This window comes from Tyto alba, unplaced genomic scaffold, assembly GCF_018691265.1.
Source record: "Tyto alba isolate M040663 unplaced genomic scaffold, T.alba_DEE_v4.0 Super-Scaffold_1, whole genome shotgun sequence".
NCBI classification, from domain to species: domain Eukaryota; kingdom Metazoa; phylum Chordata; class Aves; order Strigiformes; family Tytonidae; genus Tyto; species Tyto alba.
This window is the reverse complement of record NW_024881261.1, coordinates 18,467,989-18,492,594: the sequence shown is the minus strand read 5'-3', so window position 1 is coordinate 18,492,594 and position 24,606 is coordinate 18,467,989. Positions and strand designations below refer to the sequence as shown.

General features: G+C 36.5%; 1 protein-coding gene across 10 annotated transcripts in view; it reads right to left on the bottom strand.

Annotated features, from left to right (window-relative positions):
* EXOC6 (exocyst complex component 6) overlaps positions 1-24,606 on the bottom strand; it is a 96,378-nt gene that overhangs the window by 63,973 nt on the left and 7,799 nt on the right. For all 10 annotated transcript variants that reach the window (XM_042786893.1, XM_042786878.1, XM_042786874.1 and 7 more), the window contains exons 2-6: positions 11,607-11,778; positions 10,258-10,305; positions 10,059-10,149; positions 9,095-9,140; positions 232-436 (exon numbers count right to left, since the gene is read on the bottom strand). In XM_042786893.1, the coding sequence (XP_042642827.1) occupies positions 232-436; positions 9,095-9,140; positions 10,059-10,149; positions 10,258-10,305; positions 11,607-11,778 (562 nt within the window). The remainder of the gene's footprint in view (positions 1-231; positions 437-9,094; positions 9,141-10,058; positions 10,150-10,257; positions 10,306-11,606; positions 11,779-24,606) is intronic.

Sequence of the window (24,606 nt, the reverse complement as noted above, 5' to 3'; positions counted from 1 at the left end):
TCACACTGCTACTTCAGGTGTTAGCCAGGGACCACTAGAAGTGACACCTTCATGTCCAGGAGAAGAAACTACCCAAGACGTTAGCAAGCATTTCACAGCTCTTCATCATTACTCAAAGGTCTATGTGATGACTGTAATCCTTGGACAAATCTTTTGGGCTAACCTGAGACTATTGACACTGATATTCTCAGCAGACAACAGAATTGAAGTCATCCTGCTATGTGAGCTTACCTGCTTCATGGCAGTTTCCCCAATTCTGTCAGAATGCTTTCGAATACTCTCTAAGAAATCCTTTAGATCTGACATGGATATTTCTTTTATTTCTTCACGCAGTTTTGGAAGATTTTCTATCATTATCTGGCAAAACCGGTAATGGCTAACTCTAGGAAGATACAGATTTTCCAGCTGTTCCATTGTTTTTAAAGCAGAATAGTATCTACAAAGAGATTAAAATCAAATTAGGTAGCTTCTTATAAAATTTTATAAAATACTTTATCAAATATAGGATATCAATATAATGCATGCAATCAATATATATCTAATGAAATTACTCTGTTCTTAGAAAAATTAAGAAACAAAAGGTCATCCATATAATGCTTTAGTTTGGAAAAAAAGTGAACTGTCATAGAGATTCAGTCAAGTCGCAATTTTAAGTAGGGTCCTACGGTATTAGCTGTTCTGATCAACAGAGTCCTAACACCACATACAGAATCCTGCAGAACGAAGGCACTAAAATCATCACAATTATCTGCCCTTCTATATTGAATTTATTAGGGTTTTTTTATGAGTTCTTTTTTCTGAAACACAAATTTCCAGTCACCCAACATTGCACTATATGCACCAAATAATGAAAAAAATCTTGGAAAAGTGTGACTGTATGTATCTGCGTTCTTTAGGTATCTGTGAACATATACACACATCTACACCCAACCTCCTTCCACCATCCTTAGCTGGAAAAGATATGTATACATTTATCTCAAGCAATATTTTTTCCAGCCGTATATAATATTTTGCTGTAAACCATTAATCTATTTACTCATCTGACAAAATACAGTATATCCCATCAAGAAAACAACTAATTTGAACAATCATTAAGGTCAGAGGGTTTAAAAAAAAAAAACAAAAAAACAACAAAACAACAAAGACTCAGTAACTTTCTTTATTTTTCCATGTTCTGTTAGCTTACAGACTATTTGTAGCAGATATATGGAAGATATAGCCTGAGAGGGGGAAAAACCAAAACACCAACAAATACTTCCTCTCCTATCCATACACCATGCAGATGTTGTACAGTACATCCGTAACTATGCTGTAAAATTTTACATAAGGGACAATAAGTTTAAAGAAATAGTCAAGTTAAAACCAAGCATAAAAAGTGATTTAACTGTAAAATAAATTTAAAAATTAACGAAAGACTCCAGCAATTTTGACCACAGAAACCTATCAAATACTGAGACATCAACACTTATCTATTACTACAGTTATTTAACTGTCTTCACTCTCAGTTCTCTCGTATATTACAAGGGTTGTGGGGCCAAGACTTATCTGCTAAAACCATTTATCAACTTCAGGCCTGCAGCATACAAGTAAAATTCTGATGCTTTCAGCTGATTTAGGGAAACATTTAAAGAAGGACATTTTAACTTAGGGAAATGGGTTTTTCATGCTTCCTCTTACAACCAGTAGAGAGATGAACACCACAAGGACGTGATTCAGAGCTGAGTCAGGCTCCTATATGCCTGTTCCTGAAGTCAATACCCTTCTCTATTTAATTTTCAAATGTCACAGAGGCTCCTAACGCAGAATGCTTGTGAAAATCTTTACATTATTGAAAAGATGAAGCAAAATAACAGAAGGTCAATTTCGAGATAGACAGCTAAACTAAGAAGGCAATGAACAGAAACACCGTGATCAACAAATCTGTGATGTCAACACAATTTTAGAGGTGCAGGAAACAGATTAAACATGAACAGGACAGCAATTAGTCATAGATGTGATGATAATTTTCCTTTATGCAGTATTCTTACCAGGCACTCAGCCCAGGAGGCTTTTGGAAAAATGCATTTAGCTTGGCCTATTAGCATAAAATAAGGTGAACTTAGCTTGGTCTTGAATGGGAAAAGTAGAAAAACTGAGATCAGACTGAGTTAATTTACTGCTAGTTCCAACCCTTTCTTTCCACAAATACAGAGTAATATCCTTAGCCCATTTTTAGCTTTTCGTACTATAACTTTAGTTCCTTTTTCTTCCTCAAAGTTCTACACAATCAGTACGGGAAAATTACCAAATCACTTTGAAAGGGAAAAGCTGAATATGAGCAAAGTCCCTTCAAATGTTCAAGAAAACCTGGAAAAGTGTCCTTTCCAACTCTTCTGCTTCTGAATATTACTTTGTAGATATATTGAGTAAACACTTTCAAACTGAAATACAATTCAAACTGCTGTCTCCCCTTCTGTTGACAAGTAATAATAAATTATTAATACTACAGTCATAACTTCTTGTTCCATTCTGAAATAAACAAATTGGTTTGAATTTTGTCAATCAAGGCATTTCTAAGCTAACAATTCAGCAGAGCTGATGGATGGGAAAAATCTCTTTTATTCCAGAACTCAGCTGCTTTCAGGATACTGCAAATAAAGAGGTTTCAAGTGTAAATTAGGAGCTTTTGTTTATTATATACTTGGTTTATATAAAATATGCATAAGGTGATGGGAATGTTGCAGATAAGAAGGGGTCTGGGGGTTTTGTGTTTGTGGTTTTTGTTTTTTTAAATATTAAATGAGCAGGAGTGCCACATGGCAAGACTTCTGGGGAATAAAACCATAATAGCATCAAAATCGTATAAAAGGTTTTTATTTAAATTATACAGACCAGCTTATCAGAACACTGTTAGTTCATCTGGAAGGTTTTTGACTGCTGTCTCTAAGATCAGAATTAACATAATCCATTTTAAATCCATTCTAGAGTCCCTTACTAATTATATATATATGGAGCTCAGGACCTTGCTCTTTTAACATCTGTTCTGATAAAGCACCAATGTCTTATTAATTTGAAAGTCATCTGCAGGTCAGGATTTAAACTTAAAAGTTTTGTATATCACTTCATGGAATGATGTATTTGCATATTTTGCTTTAAAAACATTCCATAAATTTAACTCAATGATTAAGATTGTGACAACAATATTATTAGTTCCCATCATATATTATAAATCCTATAAGGTGAAGATTGCCCATTTGACTACAAATGAGTTAAAGAAGTATCTTCAATGTTATTTTTTCATATAAATACACCAGCCCTCTGTCTATTCGTCTGAGCTAATCTTGCAAGAATATGTTTCCCAATGCAAAGTTTATAATGTAAACTTTGAAACTGAAGACACCAGTTTGAAATACCAATAGAGGTCACATGATAAGACTGTCCAGAACTGATCCACCTTGTCATCATAAACAGAAAACCTTAAGATGGATTTTGCTAACATCTCCAAACTATAAAAATAGAAACTTCTAAAACTAGCAAGAAGCAAGACTGGGAAAAAAAGAAAAAAAAAAAAAAAGAAAAAAAATCCAACAACCCCCCCCCATAAGATTAATATTAGTGTTTTACATCATCTTATTCTAAAATTGAGCTGGCATTTTATAAAATGTCCAAGTCCACAGCACAAAGTAGTCAGGTCTGTATTAAATTTGAAACATCAACACACAAAAAATCCAAAAGTAAAAGAAAGTCACCATTAGTTTAGTGTACACAAAATATTAAGTTATGCTTTAAGTGACAGAGAAAACTTTTAAGATTTTTATCAGCACAGTGTCATTTGGAGGCAGTTAAGAGAAATATCATAACTTACTAAAAAAGCCCCATCAAGTTGAATTAGAGCAGCAAAGAAACTACACAGAACAAGAGCAAGATGAACTCAAAGGCTGTGAATTTTACTGAGAATAACGTATTTGCATACAAGCTTTTTGAGTAAAGAAACATATACTCATGTACTAAAATTTCATGCTGAAAAAAAAAACAGAAAGAAAGCCAACCGTATCCTGGGCTGCATCAAGAGAAGCGTGACCAACATGTTGAGGGAGGTGACTCTCCCCCTCTACATTGCTCTTATGAGACCCCCCCTGCAGTGCTGTGTCCAGCTCTGGGGCCCCCAACATAAGAAGGACATGGATCTGCTTGAGCAGGTCCAGAGGAGGCCACAAAGATGATCAGGGGGCTGGAGCACCTCCCCTGTGAGGACAGGCTGGGAGAGTTGGGGTTGTTCAGCTGGAGAAGAGCAGGCCCCGGGGAGACCTTATAGTGGCCTTCCAGTGCTTAAAGGGGGCTACAGGGAAGATGGGGAGGGACTCTTTATCAGGGAGTGTAGTGATAGGATGAAGGGTAACAGTTTTAAACTGAAAGAGGGTAGATTTAGATTAGATATAGGGAAGAAATTCTTTACTGTGAGGGTGTTGAGGCACTGGCACAGATTGCCCAGAGAAGCTGTGGCTGCCCCCTCCCTGGAAGGATTCAAGGCCAGGTTGGACGGGGCTTTGGGTAACCTGGTCTGGTGGACGGTGTCCCTGCCCGTGGCAGGGGGGTTGGAACTAGGTGGTCTTTAAGGCCCCTTCCAACCCAAACCATTCTATGATTCTATGTCAATAAATTTCTCATCTTATTTAAGGAAACAAACTTAACTTACAAAGAAAAATAGCAGTGTTCTGCTTTTGTGGTTCTCTCAGAGGCAAATACTGTATAGTCCTGCTTACTACATTTCAATTAAGAAAATACGAAAACCTTTTTGTACTCTACCAAACAAATTCAAGGGAGTTCAGTGGAATTTTTCAATACCACTGTAGAAAAGTCACATTCACAGAGATCCTGAAGATGATATATTGAAATTGCCATTGAAAAGCTTTCACTACAGGAACAACTACTTATTTATTTTGGTTTTAAGTCTAGTTGCCTTAACAATTCTAAACCTAATTTTTAAAGTTCCCCAGCATACCAATTTTATCAGTTGCCCCAAAGGACCACGAACTGAGATCAAGGCACTACTAACTCTGAAACTTCTGTAAAGTGAGTCAAAATATCAGTATTTCTGAAAATCAGATTAAAGAGTTACTGTACAAAAAAAATCAAGATCTGTGGAATACCTTCTTCATCCATATTGATGTGGTAGGAGACTTTCTAAAAACAGAAATTATTTAACAAATAGGATTGTGAGAACAGTGAGAAAGAAAGCAGCCAACAGTTCAGTATCAAACATACATTTTGATAGTTTTTTTGTCAGATCCATGGTACCTCTGGTAAGTATTGGTTTGCAGTTGGTAAAATCCAGTCTTTCATTTTGACATGGTTCCAAAACAATGTAGAAAACCAAAATCAAATCACCATCAGTTTTATCTGTTCCAATATCTTTCCATACAGACATGGGTAGAAGCAAATGATATAAATGATGAAGTTTTTCTGTTTGCACCCTTTATGTCTTAAGGTATATTTGAATGCCTGGAAGGTTTATGCAGAGAAAGGCTGCATGACACTCTCGGTGTGATTTAGTAACCTAAATAATTAATCAACTCTGTCTTTCTTACAGTTCAGAAGAAAGCTTATAGTAAGGTCAAAAATCCAAGTCTCTCAGGGCAAAAAGCTCACTCTGAAAGACCATACTCCTTCTTCAGTCCTTCTCACAGCAGGTTCGAGAAGATTCAGCAACAACCTCAGCAGATTTATTTACTTAATTATTTTCGTCGTATGGCAGATTTGGTTTTTTTTTTTGATAATACTTATTATGGAAGAAGACTTGCAAAAACACCAGTTCTAACAGATCCGAATCAGATCACAACCACTTGGAGCAGCTGGGACCTTTCTCCAGAGACACATATCAAAATCCAAATCCACAGGCCATGGTAACAGAGCTATATAAAATGTGTGATGATCTTACTTCTGACTTAAAGATCCAGGTAGTTCAGTCTAAATGCACAGCCCCCAGTAGGTGTTTTGGAGAGCAGTAGGGAAACCATGCCTCTCCCTTGTGCTTCCTCAGCTAAGACTTTAAATCTACCATAACTCTTTCCAGCCCACTGTGTCTCTTTAGAGCAGATTCTGCAGTTACTTCCTCTCACAAATACAGTTCTTGTAAATTTGTGTTATCCATGGCTCAGGAGACAGATAAATAGGATACAGAGCCTTTCACCTCTAGGTCATCAGTTCAAATGTAGCCCATGTTCATAGGAACCAAAAGTTGCTATCAATAGATGGCTTTTTGGACTCCTAGTTAAACCTGCATTCCATCTGCATTAAACCAGTATGTATTCCTGACCCCAAATCCCGCAGTATCTTAAAAGGTATCTGCCATGGAGGAAAGAAAATGGAATTCCAATCTTTATCCTAAAACAACTACGCCCCCGCCCTCCCAGTATAGAATATCCATACTTTCACCTTCCCTTCCTTTAAATATTAGAAATGCTAGTTTTATTCATAGTGCAAGACTAAAACAATGGAATAATGAAAATATATTCTAAAAGGCTGCAAGCAGAGAAAACCAAAAGAGGCCTTTTTAAAAAAGACCAATGAAATCTTTGCTGCACTAAGAAACCTCAGTGAAGGTTTATAAGAAAAAATACCTTTGCCTAACAAAACAATGAGGAATGTTTCTTTTAAGACAGGGATTGTGAACGACACTTGCAGGAAAGCTTCACAGCAAAACTTAGGCAAGGTCAGTTTTGAAATTCCTTCTGTCTGCATAAGTCAGCTGTCAGGTCTGTGCACTGATGCTATGGATGTTCTTGTTATTGCTCAATCAGTGATAAACGCCGGGATACACTCACTCTGGATTTGTTTCATGCTAAGCCACAAGAAAATTACTATTTGAATTACCTGCAAGTTCCATGGGATAGCTACCTCTAGGCTGCATTATAGGGAATTGTAAGTCACAGGCAAAGTAGTAACTATAATGTAGCTAATGAAAGAGATATCTGAACTGGAGCAGTAAACTGCAGCAGAGTCTAAACCTTCTGCACTCCATGTGGTATCAAGGTATGGTACATCAAAGCTATGGCATCTCCCCTCTCCCTTAGATCTTTTTATGGTATGACAATGACATGTCCAAATCCCTCAATTCAGTATATTGTCCTTTGACTTTTAAGACTTCCTGTCAGGCAATTCCTTCCACAGGAAAATTATCAGATCTAAATCTCTTAAATAATAGAAATTTAGTTTTAGATTTTAAGAGTACTGATGATTTCTCAGAAAGCACATCAACCACCAGTGGACTCAACAAAGCTATTAGCAAACAGGGAGTCAAAATGCTAAAAGCCAGCTTCAATTTTATCTCACCTACATGACCTCTCCATGATGACATGAGGAACTATAATTTCCCTTGCAATTCTAAAACTGGGATGCTGTTTGTCTTGCCTGACAGAACAAACGAATGCCACAATGCAGGCTTTGATCCCAGTGTTTCCATATTTTCAACATGCTAAATGTAGCACACTCTACAGACCACCTTGCAGCAGGAAGTGGTGGGATTCAGACACCACACCCTGCAGTCTGTTCTCTGACCAGACTACCAAGATCACTGGACTGAGCTGCTCCAAGAGCACTGAAACAACATGCTGCCAGCTGCTCTAGGCAGATGTCAAACCAGTGTCCTGTTCAGAGGAAATAGCATATACTAGTCAACCTGATAGTATCTACCACACTGGTTCACATCTATCAAGTTTTGATTTTAATAAGAGACAGCATAGTGCCATAGCTATTAGGTAACTCTTAAAGCTTTTATATTTCTGCAGAAGATTTTCCAGACAGTGTGTGTGCACAGGTATCATGAAGCATATACACCACTGACAAAGCTTCATCAAATTTTCTTCAATGTTGATTGATCTGATGTGTACAGTAGATCTGATGCACTTTGGACATGTCTGCACACAGGCTTTAGAGCCAATTTACTCATACAAAGTGGCCATTGTTGAGGATTTTCAGATGTCCAGCAGTATGGCAGGTGGTGTTGGCTACCCAGAAAACAGAAATCCAGACAAACAGTCCAAAAGTAAATCTAAATTATACAGTAGACCTGTAGATACCTGACTATGCATAGCTAGCTCCAAATGCAAACAGTCAGACCCAGACAGGCTTGTTCATCGGAGCTCGCTGCAGTGGTGCCAGGTGCACAAAGAGGCAATGGCAATGATCATGAACCCAGCAAGGGAAGACACAGAGCAATCTGTGTGACTGAGGCTGTATGAAAAGTAGGCAGGGATGAAGGTGGCAATGATGCTGTAGAAATTGGGAAGAAGAAAACAGCAGGAGTGGTATTCCTAAGGTCGGTGTGCATGAGGTGGCAAGGCAGCCCCAGTGAGATAGGATGACAGCTACAGGGGGCAGGGGAGGCCAAGCTGCCACAGAGAGGGAACTGGTGATACTGGGGTTACAGCAGCAGTGAGAGGCTCTCTGAAAAGATGGAAGGTGAGGGTACAACAGAGGAAGGAGCAACTGGTCACGTACCAGTTAGAAACCATTATTCTAGAATTTTTTTTTAAATTATGGCTTTAATAGATTGTTTTAACAAGTCAATTTGTCACAGAGGGAAAAAAACACAAACCACAACACATTTTCTGCACTTCACTCTCATAGCCCCACATACACAAAAGACTAGTATAGAGATACCAGATAGGTCTAAATAAAGGTATACGAAGTGAAATGCCTTTTTTTTCTTGTATTATGAATTTGATTTAAATATATCATGATAGATTAAGCATGTATTAATGTACTCTGAAAGATCTTTACTCCCTAAGGATCTTATTATTCTTGCTTCTTAAACGGTTTTAAGTATTAAAAAAATAATACACTTCACATTTTCTAATCATAATTTCACTGCATGTCATGCTTATTCAAGAGAACATTATTTTCATGGCAATTACTAAGCTCCTATAAGTCCTTATACTTAATATAACATTTGTTCACTTGCAGTGACATTCTTGAAACACAGACAAGGTGTTATGAAAAGAAGACTACATGTACCAAGATACAGGACTTAAAATACTTGTCTACGGTAGTGTTTGCTATTCTATCAGTTTACTTACAAGTGTTATATTTTACTCACAGAAATCAGTTCACTCACCTTTTTACATTCATCTGTTCTTTTAGTTTGCTGTACATTTCCAGCACTGCATAAAAACAAGCAGATTAATCCATGGATCTTATTGTGGCTTTAGTTAATAAAAGAGGAAAATATATACTGTCAAGCACAAAATAAACCATAGAAAAGGATATGCTAAATTTACCTTATTTAATTCCTACTGTAACATAAATATGATAAAAATAGCAAAAAAAAATTTCTAGAATATAGCTAAGAAAAAAAAACCAAACTCTTTGAACAGCTTTTAAATGAAAAAATATGAAGATTAAACAAAACAGCAGACACGATGTTTCAAGTATATTCATTCTCTTACTACATACCATAACTTTATCTGCATTACCATCTATGACCTGTCTCCATTAAATGGCAACAGTACCACCTACTGTACTCATAACAAGTCAACAACAAGATTTTACAAAGCAAAATTCTCAAATCTATCTTATGCTAATACCACAAACAGGATAAAACCCTAATAAAGCTGTGTGCAATCCTACAATATTGCCTTTCTGAAACATCATTTAGAACCCTTATGTTTTATCAAAAAAAAGCCCCAAACTGTAATAACACAGAGCTAAAAGTATAACGTTGAAATAGAATCATCAGTATTTATTTTCCCTAGAATTGAAACAGTAAAAACCACCTTCTCAAGCAACAAACTATTTATCATATTAAAAATATTACTTCATTTAAAGCTGTACGTGGCTACACTGTTTGCATCTTCTACATTTCTCTCACTGTCTTCTCAAAAAGCACCATAATCTCTCTGCGTCAAATATTGTAAAAGATATGGAACTTATATGTTGACAACTTTTTAAAACACATTAATTTTTTTTTGTTAAACTGGATGTTACAGGAACACAACTTCAAAAATAAAATTCTTTTCCATTTTGGCTACTGTGACTTACTTTATTTAATTTGCCATCATATCCAGCTATAGGTCACTCACCTGGAAGACACAACTGTAGTTTTTCCACAACTGTTGTAATATTCCGTTGCTGAACTCTGCATCGGATTATTTCCTCTGTTTGGGCTATCACCTTAGAGATTTTAAATGGGAAAAAAAAACCCCACAATTAAATTATGCAAATAAATTTAATTTGCTACAAATATTCATAATGCTCATATAGGAAGCACCACTTTCTCACCTCTTTCCCAGCATCCTGAAGCCTTCGGTTGGTATCAGTAACTTGGACCTTAAAAATAATTTCACCTTTGTTAGACAAATATGCATATATTGCCCTGATGTGACTGCTCACCCTTGTAATCAGATCATGCTTCATGAGAAACTTAGAACAAAGAAATGCAAATTCAAATTAACTCTACAGCTTGAACTTGAACTTTTGATCGCAAAGGGCTTTTGTTAACTTCAATTACTTATGACAGTTCTTTCTAACAGATTCTGTGGCAAACTTCTCAAATTTACTTGGGATTTTTGAACTTTCCTTGTTTCTGTAGGTCTGTCAAACAATTCAATTCATTGACCCAATTGACCACTGGTCCCTTTTTGATAACCTCAATGAGCTCTATGGGCCATTCATTGTCTGTAAGAAATGGTGATTGCATTTTATGGTAATTAAACATTCATACTTTGCTGAATGCAAACACTGGGTGGTTGATTAACATCAAACGTGGAAATCTCCAAACCACAGCAACATTTTAATGCTGCAGGTGCAGGCAAAGCTCGACCTCAGATTTTCCCACATAGTAAGTGACTCATTAGGTCATCATAATAAGGAAGCACATTCTAGTTTATTAAAAATCTCATTAATTTCTGAACAAAGATGCTCAATGACCTCATTGACGCTGTATTTGGTCTCTTGTTATCTGAATATCCTTTATATAATGCTCTTCTAATCATAACCTCTGATGAACTATGCTCATTCTGTCTGGTGTGCATATTTTGCTCTCAAAAGTGTAAAGAGAGCTAAAAGGGACGGATCTCATAATTCACTATTCTGCATTCTGATTTGGGAGTAAATCTTAGCTCTTATTTCTAATGAAAACTACTAACTCCATCTACTCTCCTACTCATTACAAATTAAAGAAAATTTATTTTTCGTGCATAATTGCAGTATTTTTATTTTTCTAATCAAGATTTTATAATTTTCTACTGTCTGACATATAAATGCATTATTAGAAAAAGACCTATGTAAGAAACACTGGTTTTACCATTTGTTGTTCTTTACCTTATGAGAAAGCCTTTAAAAAGGGCAAAATAATTTTGGTAACATTTTCTGCGAACATACATTAAAGAAAAAAAAACAAAACAAAACAAACAAACAAGACCTAATAAAATATTCAGCTTTGTAAATGTAAATTACTGGATCAGGCAACACATCTCTAATCACAAATCCTAAATAATCCACTTTTTAAAAATTGTTGCAAACATCAGAGTGTATGTGATAAACACTAAATTCTTCAGTAGAAGAGTCAAGTTCCTTCTTTTAAATCCAAAGACAATCATATGTGAAACTCTGAAAAACTAGTTCCTTACCTTTAATTTTTCTGCATCAGCCCTAACTTTAAGAAGTTCTGTAATAGCATCCACAAAGCCCTGATGGTGAAAATTGCACATCTTTTCTATCTCCCTGTCATGGTTACGTATGCAGGCATCTAGTTTTTCCATAAACCTCTGATGTGCATTTGGTTGGTCATCATATACAGACCTGTTAAATACAAATAAGAAAAATCAATGTTTATTTTTTTCCCCAGTTAAAAATACTATGCAAGGATCCTTAGTGAAATCTCTCTCTCAAAAAGAAAAGCACACAAACTTCATATTATTGTGGCATCATTTGTGATCCACTCACCAAAATCAGCATTAAAAGAAAGAGATGGTGCAAAACTGAGAACTGAACCCAGCCCTTATGGCATTAATCCAGGTGCTTAACCAGTTACATCATGGTTGACCTGAGCCTCACTGGTCTGTTATTTATGCCCTAATGCTCAAATATGGGTACAAAAGAATCAGTTTCTCTGACCATCTCAAATAGCATGGATCGCTTTTCCATCAAATGCCACTCTTTGCTAAATATAAAGAAGTGCAAACATATGAATTTGCTTTTCTGGTATTGTTAACATCAGAGTTACCCAACTAAATCAGGGTTGGATGCTTCCAGCCAGAACAACCGGAGCACTGTGTGGCAGCAGCCAGACCCCCGGCGGATGGCAGTCCCCGCTGCTCCCCGCCTCCTCCTGACGGCTCAACGTCTCCCAAAGCAAGACCGTGACATACACAAGGCTCCTACCTCAGTGGGATCTAACTTTCAGGAATGGCTAAAATCAGGTCTTTTGGTTTATTTTACTAATTGCTTGAATAGTACACTTATAAACCTCAAGTAGGAAACATGGCTCCTGGAGAAATTACCAGCAAAGCTTGTTGAGCTGCATCAGAAATAAGAAAGCTGCATGGAAAAATGGTCAAGCATGAGAGTGAGTAAAGGAGACAGAGGGCAGTTTAAAGCTTTAGACTTTATAAGAGGAAGCAAGAAAAGAGGTTACAGAGAACTGTACTGGAAATCAAAGGTATGAAGTCTGCCAAGAAACAAAAGGCATCAGCAGTTCCAAAATTTGATTAATAATTTGATATAGCAACAACAGCAAAGACAGGTAATTTTTGAAGCAGTTTTTCAGATAGAATGAGTGGCAACATGAGGATGATACACTCATACATACACAAGCATGATTGTATTGCAAATTACAAGCATTCAAAAAAATCAGGAGATCAAAAAAATCTTTGAATTTTTTTTTTTTTTAGCTCCTAATTTCCCTTCATAATTACAAAGTTTTCTCTGTAAATGTGTAAGGAAAAGCTGCTTTAAAAAATAAATAAAAATTTTAAAATCTTAAAATGGAAAAAAAAAAAAAAAAAAAAGGCTGAAGTTCCAGTAGTCTCAATGTTGCATGCAGAAGTACAGTTTTAAGTTCAAGACTCAGGCAACGGTGAGTCAAAGCCTCTAAAACTCTTGAGTAGAGAGAAAGTACTTCCCGCACAGTCTTCTTGGAGAAGAATAACTTCCCATATTCTTCAAGATCGTCTTTTCTAACCAGACAGCTGGGCTCTGCCAAAACCTAGGGTCATCATCACCCATTCAACAAACCTATAGCTGAGTGTCTGACAAGAACTTGACTTTTCAAGGAAGAAAAGGGTATAGAAGAGATTGAAAATAGTCTTGGAACTAGATTCTTCATTCTTTTTGAGTTCCTTTTGACCTTAGACAATGTACTCAGAGAAGCAACTGAAGTTAGAGAAATGAAAAATATAATAAGCTGTCCTACATGCCAAAGCAAGCCAATTCCTGATAGCCTGCTTGCTATAGATATTTTCTCAGGGAAAAACTTATTCAGTAAAATATTTCTAGAATATCTGCCTTTTGCTTATGATAGGAAAATACAGCCATGGTAGTGAAAGGCAAGCTCTTTCCTCTGAAGTGCATCAGGGGAAAAAAATATAAGACTGTTGACCTGTGAAGTGTCCCTTTAAAGAGGGAAAAATACCCCTCATCGTTCTCACCATTGCAGTTTGAAAGGACAGCTGGAAGGAGCAGAGTGTCAGTCTCTCCTCCTGAGCTTCCTGTCAGACTGCCTGGAAGGAACCCCTCAAGGCTGCCCAGGCCAACTGAGGTTTGAAGGACTTTGGTGGAAGAACTTCAGTGACCCACACCTGCCAAGTGGGAAACACCTGAACCCAGAACCTGCTGCTGGTTAAAAGGAGGAGTAACCCGGCCTGGGAGGAAAGAAAGGTACAAGACACATTATGTGAGCTCTCATTAGGCAACCTAATGTTTTTATCTGAAGACACAAGGAGAAGCATGTAGAGCATGTCACTGTTGCCTGTAAAGAAGGGAAGGGATGAGAAAAAGGTTCAACAACTGATGTTGTAATGCTCAAAAATGCACAGTACAAGCTGGTTACATGAGTGCTGCCCTGTCTCTATAAGAGAAGGGTCAGCTATGCTGAAACCTACAGGGTGGACATAGAGACACATCTACTTGTCTCCAGAGTACCATTCCTGGAGAAGAAATAAAAATATTAGGAGGACCAGAGGCATCAGATAGTGCCTTCACATATATGAGGCATGCATGAGCTTCCTCTGAATGGGCTGGACTCACCATCTATACTGCACTGGATGCTAAAGCAAAAACCAGGAAAAAAATTTCAATTTATTGCTGCTTCTTTAAGCCTTTTATTTAAGGGTAGGAGGCTCCAAGTTTAGGTCTCCTCCCAGTGCCAGCAAAGGGAAGTGAGAAAGGAGTATGATTATCACAAAGATATCATGAAAACTTCCATCTATCACTGTATACTCATAACTGTAAGTTGTGTGACATAACAGTAAGTGAAAACAGTAGTAAAACACAGTAGACCAAATATACCTAAAATGAGAACAAGACTGTAAAAAGATGGTGCAAGAAGAATTCCATACTTGAGTTTGCATCACTAAACTTTCTTTGGTGGTAGCAATGCACTCTTCTTGGACTAAGTGATTGCCAGATGATTTTGGGGTGTCCAGTAGCTACTGTTGATTGCTGTCCTGATACCTTGTTACCGATTTCAGATCTGCCAACACTGGCAGACATGCTGTTAAAATACTGAGAAACTGAAATAGTTCAACATCAGGGAATTTTTCTTTAGAATGTTATCAAACACCTCCATACAACAGAGCCAGAAATTCTGAAAGCATATACGATGTAGCATAGGCAATACAGTATTCATTGTTATAAAAATCATTATTTACTGTTTTTTCTCAATATTAAAGGTACCTATATTTCAGTTTAATGATAATAAAGCACTAATTGATAATTATCAGGGGTATTATCACTATACTTGATTCAAAATCACACCAGGAATAAATGTTTAAAGTTGGGGGTGGAAAAAATCAATACTGTGTACATCCCAATGCACTGTCTTAACCACAAGATTACCCTACCTTATTAAAATAATGGTTACTATTTTATGTTCTACATTGTACTGTTTTCTGAAGGGATACTAATAAAATGGTGATCTGTGATCTAAAACTGTATTTTGACAGAGATCCTTAAGATTCACTAGTAGTACAAATTCAGTATTAATTACATATGTAGACAGCTCCATCTTGTGGGAACAATAACAAATCAACCCTCTTCAGCACACTAGTGAAAACTCAGATGGAACTGCTTACCTCCAAAGAATTAAATCATCACAGCATTTAAAAGAAATTCACACTTTGTATCACAATTCTTTGATCTAGGTGTGAAGACAACAAATAAAACAAGCTTACTAACTTTCTTAAGATGCTGTACTCTTAAGACACTATGCACATGCTATGTCAGAGGCTTCAGAAGGAAGTCTGACCTAAAGCGCTGGCCTCTGAAAGTGTAAGTGTACCTGAGAGAGCCATGCTATCACTGGGCATGGACAGAGATCAGGCTTCTTCTGAAAACTGCAAACACAACCGAGATGATGCATGCCTGGTTTACCCATTATGGAACATCACACATAGTACAGTATGGTTTATTTCTGATACTGAAGCTTATTTTCCATACATACTTTTCACAAATTACCTACAGTTATCTAAATAAAGTAATTGCTACCTTTGAATAATTATCTGAAGGTGTACAATTCAACAGATTATGGCACTGCAAGCAATCCTGATGATAGCAACTCTGCATTTTTCAGAGTTAAACTATCAGGCAGACAAATCACCATATTGCAGTATCTTAGAGACACAGAATCCTGAAAGCACCCTATACCTAATTCTTTTAAGTTACAAGACAGAATTAACAGAATTTGCAACATACACACAGAGTTCTGTTGGGAAGAGTGAGGAAGTGGTAACCCTTCCAGATGTATTTCTTCAAGAGATGAGTATTACATGCAATTACATGTACCCTAAAAATCTCTCTCTCACTTTAAATTGCTTCATATACATCAGTAGAAAATGTCATAAAAAGGGGCAAACATGCCTAGGCTATCAAGAGAAATTTTACATGTGTAACAAAGTTATTTCAAAATATTTCAAATCATTTATACTCCTGTGAATTAAGAACCCCAAGGATCCTCTTCAGCTTTATGGGGCCCCTGAAGTGGAGGCTTGCAACAGGGTCCCCTTGGAGAGTCGGCTGAGTAACGACAATCACACCGATGCGGCTACATGTCGTTCCACCTTTATTGCCCAAATCGCTTGGTTATATACTTTGCAAAGCAAGCACCCACTGTTCACGCGCCCCATACCCCTTGATTATTGGTCATAAGCAACTTATCACGCACCCAAAGGCAAACTGTGATAGGCTAGCATCTTGCAGTTTGCTGCATATTTGTGCTTAGCTTAGCCAGATACATAGCTGAGAAAATTCCTCATTTATTTTCACTCAACAGATACAGTTCCTCACAAAACAGCCCTTCAAGGTAATTTTCATAACACAGCCCTTGTTAGCAGTCTGATCTCAGGCCTGGATTGTCCAAACCTTGCAACAAAATATCGTGGCCATTCTCCATCAGAAATGCTTCTACAGAGGCTGGTGGTCTGAAATACGGCACAAACCTGAACTGAACCAAACTGAAAGAAATTATCAGTTTGTATTACAATTGATTTCAACCTGGGATCTATACAGCTATAGGAACTGACAGACTACTAGTGGTTGATTCACACCATGAAACTCTGAAGAGCCAGCTTTTTCTCAGTATGAGTCTTCAAACCGGGAGGAAAAAAAAAAAAAAAAAAAAAAGAAGAAAAAGGAAAAAAAAAAGGGGAGGGGGGAGAAAATCAATCACTGATGTTTCAGACTGAAGGTTGTACTTGATTTTGGCACCAAAATAAAACCAACCCCACAACATACCATCTTAATTTTCCATCTGGAATGACAGAACAGTAACTTGAGTGACTAGTTAGGTATCAGTACTGGAAATCAGTGACAGGACAGGTACTATTTTCATTCCTAACTGATGGGGCAAGCAGGGCACCCATGAAGAGCACAGGCAGAGCTGAAGGATTTTTCTGGTAATGTGTAGCAGGTTATTTGTCTATATTTCCCAGAACTCTGTATACAGATGGAGAGACTTTTTTTTCTGACTCATCCCAACAACTGGACAATATGAGTCATATTGCCAGTCTAGATAAATACAAGATAGTGCAGGAAGTACTCGAAAAAGGAAAAAATATAACCAGGAATAGTCAGAGACAGCTTAACCTAAAGGAGAAAGATATCTCAGTCACTGGCTCAATTTTATTGCAATAGGGATATTTTTACCTTGATCTTTTCTTACCAGCTGGGCTGAAGGGAGAAAGACAATCATAAACAGATAGGAATTCAGTTCTTAATAAAAAATGAAGGAGAATTTTCATATATGCAACCATTTTTCTACTGAAGAAAAATCAAACAAGGTTACTTTATACCACAAAGAAACCTCCCTAAAATTTTTATTCTCAAAACTGAAACACAATATGAAAAATATGTATTTAATAGGTCTTACTGACAATTTTTTGTGCTTATATGCAAAAATCTACTGAAGCACCAGAGGGCACCATTCTATGCACAAAAACACCAGCCATTGTGTAAGCAAAAAGGCTAATCTGCAGACAGCTAAAATTCAGCCAAGAATCATAAACCTAACCATGAATTCCACATGACCCTTCAAAAAAATAAGAATAATAATTTTTAAAAATCAATTATCCTCAAATCATCTGATCCATTCTATAACAACAACTCCATACATATGCATTATCACTCTAAGTCACTATCATACATCTCTTCACAACTGGTTACAGTATAGCTTCAAGAATATATTTCTGCTATAATTTCATATAAATACTTTCTGTGCATGCAAGCAGGATACATATCATTAAATGTCTGAGTGTAAATGGGATTAAAAGAGGATCAGCATTTCACTAAGGAGGAAGGGAATAAAAAGCTAGAAACAAAATATATCATAAGCCCAAAAATTCATTTAATACATTGACGAGACTACTGGAAAAGTAGACAAAGGAAGTGCATATAGACTAGTAAGTGTAAAAGGAGAGGAGCCTAGAAATAGTTTTTGAGAGTTCAGTAAACACCCAAAATTTGCTTTTTCCCTTTTCGTATCCAGTCTTCACACCTATGTCACCTCCCCACTAGAAAACTAGAATAATCAGAAACCTGAACACAACTTGCACTTGGAGTTCAGCATAGAAAAGTGAATTGCAGGAGTAATCAGAATGAGAACTAAAGTAATTTTGACCCTTATATCTATGGCAATAGCTGTAACTTTTCAATGGTAAGCAGAACTGCTCAGGTACTCAGGCTTCAGGCAAAAATTAACTTGAAGGGTTGATTTTTATTGAAAATAAAAGCTCCATATTTTCATAAGAAATTAATGATTCAGAAGATAATATGAATTCCTGGTTGGTGATAAATAACTCCGTCAACTGAAAATCATTACTAAACAGTCTATTAGATAAAGAAAAAAAAAGATTTAACAAATCCCTTTGGGGTTTTAAAAAAATCTGTTATTTCTTGAAGGTTTTGGGGTGGGTTTTTTGTGTGTGTGTGTTTGTTCTTTTAAATGGACATTGATTCTATTTTTAATTGCAACCCATATTCAGGAGAAATATCTCTGAGCTTATGGAGCATTATTGTGAATTTTTAGAGTGAACAGTTCTCTTCCTAGTAATCATTTATAATAATAGGTTCTGACAGCAGCAAAGACTCTTAAAACAGATCATCTATTTAAGACATAGCAAAAAAAAAAAAAATGTCAGAAAATAGAGAAGAAAATACTGATCTTTTTACAGGACAAAGTAGCTCCTCACTAATGACTTGCCACCTTCCACCATTTTCACACACCCCCAACCCATCCTGTTATGTCCCACTTCTAGGATGAATTGCAGGTTCTCCACCCCTCTGTACATTGCCACAAAGTCTTTCATTTCCTGATTACACAAGACACACGAAGCAATTAAAAACTGTATACACACATTCTTTTCAGGGTACTGATAACCACTTAGTAAGTGCCAATCAGTTATATCTCCATGAATGCTGTGACAATGACGGGAATTACATGTATCCGCACAATAGCTGTAAAAACTTTGCATGCTCAGGCTTACATTTCATATCACTGAACTGTGAGGGATATAAGAGAACAAGATTCATTTGTAGAGCTTCAGATTTAGCATTGTGGGAAAAAATAAATTTTTAGCTGATCACTTTGATCAATTAAACCAAGTTACAAAAAAAAATAATCTCAGATATACAGTTTTTATTCCATTTTTCAAAGTAATATTGAAAACAAAACACACACATAAACCAACTCTCAAATGAAGAAACTGTGCTTGTGGAAGATTATATTTTTAGAATTCATATTTTGCTCCCAAAACTAATTTCATACTGAGACTAGAGGTGCTCTCAACTGGCTCCCTTACACACATTGCAAGAAGTGGCCCAGAACATGTTTGTCCTCTCCCTCCACTTCTTATTTGATTTTTAAGAAAAGAGAAAGAGATTAAATGATGTTATAAAATAAAATAATATTTAAAATTCAAATTTGCATGATGAGTTCAGTGGGATCAATTCAAGCACCAAACACTGATCATGTAAATTAAGATTCTGCCCTTAAAACAGACCTGTCACTGTGATTATAACCATGGCATCCCTAACCACGATACTGTATCACACACGCCATTTAAACTGCAATTTCACAGGAAACACTGCAGAAACTTCCTTTGACTTACAATATACAAAGATATTTTCTGTTTACACAAACTGAAACTTTGTAGGGATTTTTCCATGGAGTAATTTCATATAGGTTGCTGCATACACCCTAAAAGCTTTATAAAATAATGTCCAGGTGTTTCCTGTAATTCAACTGGAGTTATGGTAATAAGCACATTTCTTAAAACCTAAGCAGCCTTTCTATGCCAGGCGCTACATAGGGTCCAGTTCTGCCATCTTTATTCATAATTACATCTCACTGCTGTATTTAAAAGATCGCATTACATGCCAGAACAACATAGAACTCAAGCTGTGGCCTAATCAGAGAAAAGATTTTATTAATCTTAGTTTAGCTGTTATGCTTTGCTTGCCTGGTTTTCCTGGATGTGCAATTTCTGTGAATTGTTCTCACTAATAGTATCCTGTTTCTATGAGCAGGAAAGGGCTGAGTACAGTTTGTTAGTTAACATTACTTCCTATAAGCAGGGTCCATATTCTGTAGTAGCAGCACTACAGCAGTCATTGTTCATGCTGGGTAAGCAATGGATCACACTGATGGCTGTTAATGGACATCCTCTGCAGCGAAACATGAACTGATAATCAGTAAACCCAGATTTGCAATAGACTTCCTCCTTCCTGTTTTTACATTGCTGACCAAGGAGATGCCTCTTCCTGCTAAGCCTTTGTGCGACTTACTGATGTATGAAGCAAGAAACTGAAAAACAAGTGCTGCACTACTATTTTTTTTTTCTAATTCTGTGTTGTAACAGTAGATAAAAAAGACAGCAAAGAAAACACCAGCTTCACTCACTTTGGTACTAGCTATCACCACGTAACAAAATGACAAGTTTAATCATCTGTTTAATATACCTAAACCAATACAATGGATGCAGTTGTAACCTATTTTATTTCATAGAAAATAAAATAAGAAACTGAAGTCCATACAGCAATATTCTTATCTTCCCTTAATATTTCCACAGACTGTAACATAAATTGTTCCATTTTAGGAGTGATGGGTTCATCCATAAATGAAATTGTGAGCTTCTAAATTCTTTTTAAAGATTTGATCAGAATTCTATTACACATGTCCCAGAAATCATTAGCCATCTATTATAACCTATAGCTGCTAATCTGTCTTTATCTGGGGTACTTTAGAATTAATCTTCAAGACAAATACATACCAATCATTTTGGTAGAGCCTTCAAGAGACATACGAAATAGCACAGAACATTAAATATCACAAATGTATAGGGTACTTATTTCAATAGGCTTCAAATACAAACACTACACACATATAAATATTACTGAAATCAATAAATTCCAGACTAAATAAAATACCCATAATTTTTAAAATTTGAGACTTTGAAAAAAGTTTCAAAACCAGTCAGATTAAGAATGTATTCTATTCAACACAGATCAAACCAGATAATTCTCTGATGTGTCACATTCCTCTGACAACATATAACCAAGCATATATTTTCCAGTAAATTTATATTCTTAATTTTTGTTACCTCTATGAGCTCATACAGCCTATACATAGAAAATCATTGTGTATTTCCCTCATGCAAATCAACAGCCTGTTCTATATATCCTTTACACATGGACATCTCCCAGATCACTGAAAAAATGAAATATGACTTTTTAAAAAGTCTGGGTTTAATTCAAAAGCCCAACTAAAACTATCTCACAGTGTTTCTCTCTGTTGGGAAGCAACTAACAGTGTTGAAGCGACTGATTTCTACTACTCTTTGTTACCTTACTCCAGTCCTCTACCTGCTCAATAAACAGACTAAGTGGCAGAAAATCTGTTCACACCTTAAGGAAAAGTGGCACTCCAGCACACCACAGAAACTCTGAATTTCAAGAGGAAATGAAACAGACTAGAACAAACATGCAGTATAAAACAGTATCAACTATGTTACTTTTGTGTTGAAATTAACTAGAAACTAAACTCAGAAGAAAACGCTGCCTCACTGAAATCAATGGGGTAGAGATCCTTCAGCCACTGTATGCACAAGGAAGTGCGCAAGCTGTGAAAGTCCCAGTGGAGAGCTGCTACCAGCAGAAACATCTAAATGCCTCTAATAGAACGGAGAGTGTATTAAAATTTAAGTATGAGATACTTCAAAGTTTAAACACCTCTTTTTGAAGTTGAAATGGCTCAAAAGTATCCCCCTAGGTACACATACTACAGTATGCGCGTTATTGATTTTGTATTACTCTGATTCACAGGAGAATTGCAAGTTACACTTGCTGCAGTGTTGCAAGCAAATTACTTTCTCCAAGACAGTGAAAATCCCGCTCACAGTATTAAAGCTGAACACTTTTCATGGTGTATCAGAAAAAAAAGTCCCAGGCCTCTCTGTAGGTCTCTAGTGCAGAACTGTTCAAAGACATCTTTTAAATCCTCTCTGTCAAACCCCAAGTCTTTCCACCAAGGCTGATGCACTCTAAAAACTTCTTTCCTTCTTAATACCTTTGTCAGTGATTAAGTTCCCTATTAATTTGGTATTACTGGCAAAGGTTGAGGTACAGAAAGGGCTTTAGCCAGGTCCCAGGAGAGATCATTAACTCCTTCCTGCATAGCACAGTTTGTCAGACATACAAAGAATTCCTTAGTAGTAATGAACAACATGAGGAAAAGATGTGTTGTTGAGCATACTTTAAGCTGAACATCAAACTGAACATGATGTCATTGTTGTACCGAGGTCTGTAGTGACAGGGATTAGGTGTGGACATTCCAACCATCGCCAGATAATAGCCAGAAAGACTGGCAACAGCTAAATTTTATAACTAGCCATAGCAAGCTCTTCAGCAAGATAAAATCTAATGTGACTACTTGATGCTGATGCAAAGCTAGGTTGATCTTTTTGAACAAGTTAGTACTTAATAGTTTACTACAGCCCATAGAAATAGTTTCCTATTTGCGAACCCACTCCTGGCATTATCTTAGAAGCATTATTTAAGAAATATCAATCCTCGCAGATTTTTATGAGCTCATTTTAGTAGTATAATCCATAAAATACAACATGACAAAACTTGCTTAACTGCAGTTGCTGCAATTTCAACTTTGTATGTGCAAACACTCTAGCACTTACAGGTGAAAAACAGGCTTGTAATTAATTGAATTACACTAAGGCTCCTCAGGTAGGTATAGAGCAATAGTTCAGCAGCACACGCAGAAAGCTAAGACTACAGCATATGTTGTTGGCTTCACAAAAAAATCTGCAAGGAAGTAAGTACCCATGTGACTGGCATTTGGAAAGGATGTAAAATTATGCATTTCTTATGCACATGGCAGGTCCAAAATCTGGGTCAACAGACACTAAATAAAATCAGCTTGAGGAATAAGTCAATGAAGAAATGACATGAATAACAGTTGGCTTTCCTGAATTTAACTGATGTTACAGTGAATAAGCTGTTCATATGATGAGAAGGCTAAATTCAGATCAGACACAATGATACAAATTGCATGAACCACCTATCAAGTACACTGTTGTGGATCTCTCAGCAGATGATCCCTCTATTTTAAAAGCTTTAATGTACTTTGAAACATGTTTCCTAAACATGGGAGCGATTTCAAGCTCGTTGGTAATGCTTGTGAAATTGGAGAGAGCTATTTCAGAAGTATTATTCACATAGGTTACTAGTTAGGTTAAAGCTTCACTTGGCAGTGGCCCATTTGGAAAACACTGCAAGAACTGAGTCAGAAGCTGATGCATGAACACTTAAAAAGATCAAGATAACCTGATTTGCAGACGCATATTTCATGACAAACTTAATCAGCATTGAACCTAAAGATTTTTTGCACAACAGAAAAATGCAGTGCAGATATGATTAGCCACAAACAATTTCAGGCTTTATAACAAGTAAAGAAGTACTATGTTGAAACTTGCAGCGATGAAAGTGAATCCTCATGTTCTAAAATATTTTTTTGCCATCAATGGCAGAAAACGCCTGAATCATAAGGCTAGCCAACAGAAAAATCAGAGCTGCGGTTCTGCCGCTGAATACATAAATGCCTGATTAATCAGTCTATAGCATGCACGCTTCTTACATTGTTTTGACTCTATGTAATGGAGTAGTGACAAAATTATTGCTCCTTCATAGCAATATACATGGTGATAGACCTGTTCACATAGCCAGTTGCTTTATCTGACTGTTGCCTTTCAACTTAAACACTTGGAGTATCACCAAATCATGCTCCAAGTAACAAAACCTGCAACTGACACTACAAGCCAGCCACTGTTTTTTCAGGATACACTGTTCTCAGCAAGCATGCCATTCTCCTTACTCTATAGGAACCCAATTGCAAAATAGCAGTAAGCTATTATAATAAACTGATATATAAATATACAAAGTACACTTTGTGACCTGATCCAAAAAAGACCACAGCTAACACACATGGAATTTCTAGTTTCTTTGGGCTACTTTGTAATTTCAGTTTGAAAGGGAACCAGAAACAAAACACATTAACCTGAAAACTGAGCAGGGCTTGAAGACAGACCATTGATGAAGATACAGACTGATGACTTTCAAACCATAAAAATAGCTTACAATATTGTAAGACGTTATCATACTATTTGAAGTTAAAATATATGATCAAACCATTTCAATTCTGATTTAAAGCATTAGTTGATGATCTCAGAGTCCTCTTACATCTGCTCTACATTTAGAACAAGACTAAGCTATAGACAAAAATGCAAACTGCTGGCTCATAATCCAAAACCAAAATAACGAAAACACAGAAAAATGCCTTTAGACAATCATACCTGACAAGTAAGACCACAGGGCAAAAATGAGGGCAACCACATTTTGTCATTGGATAAC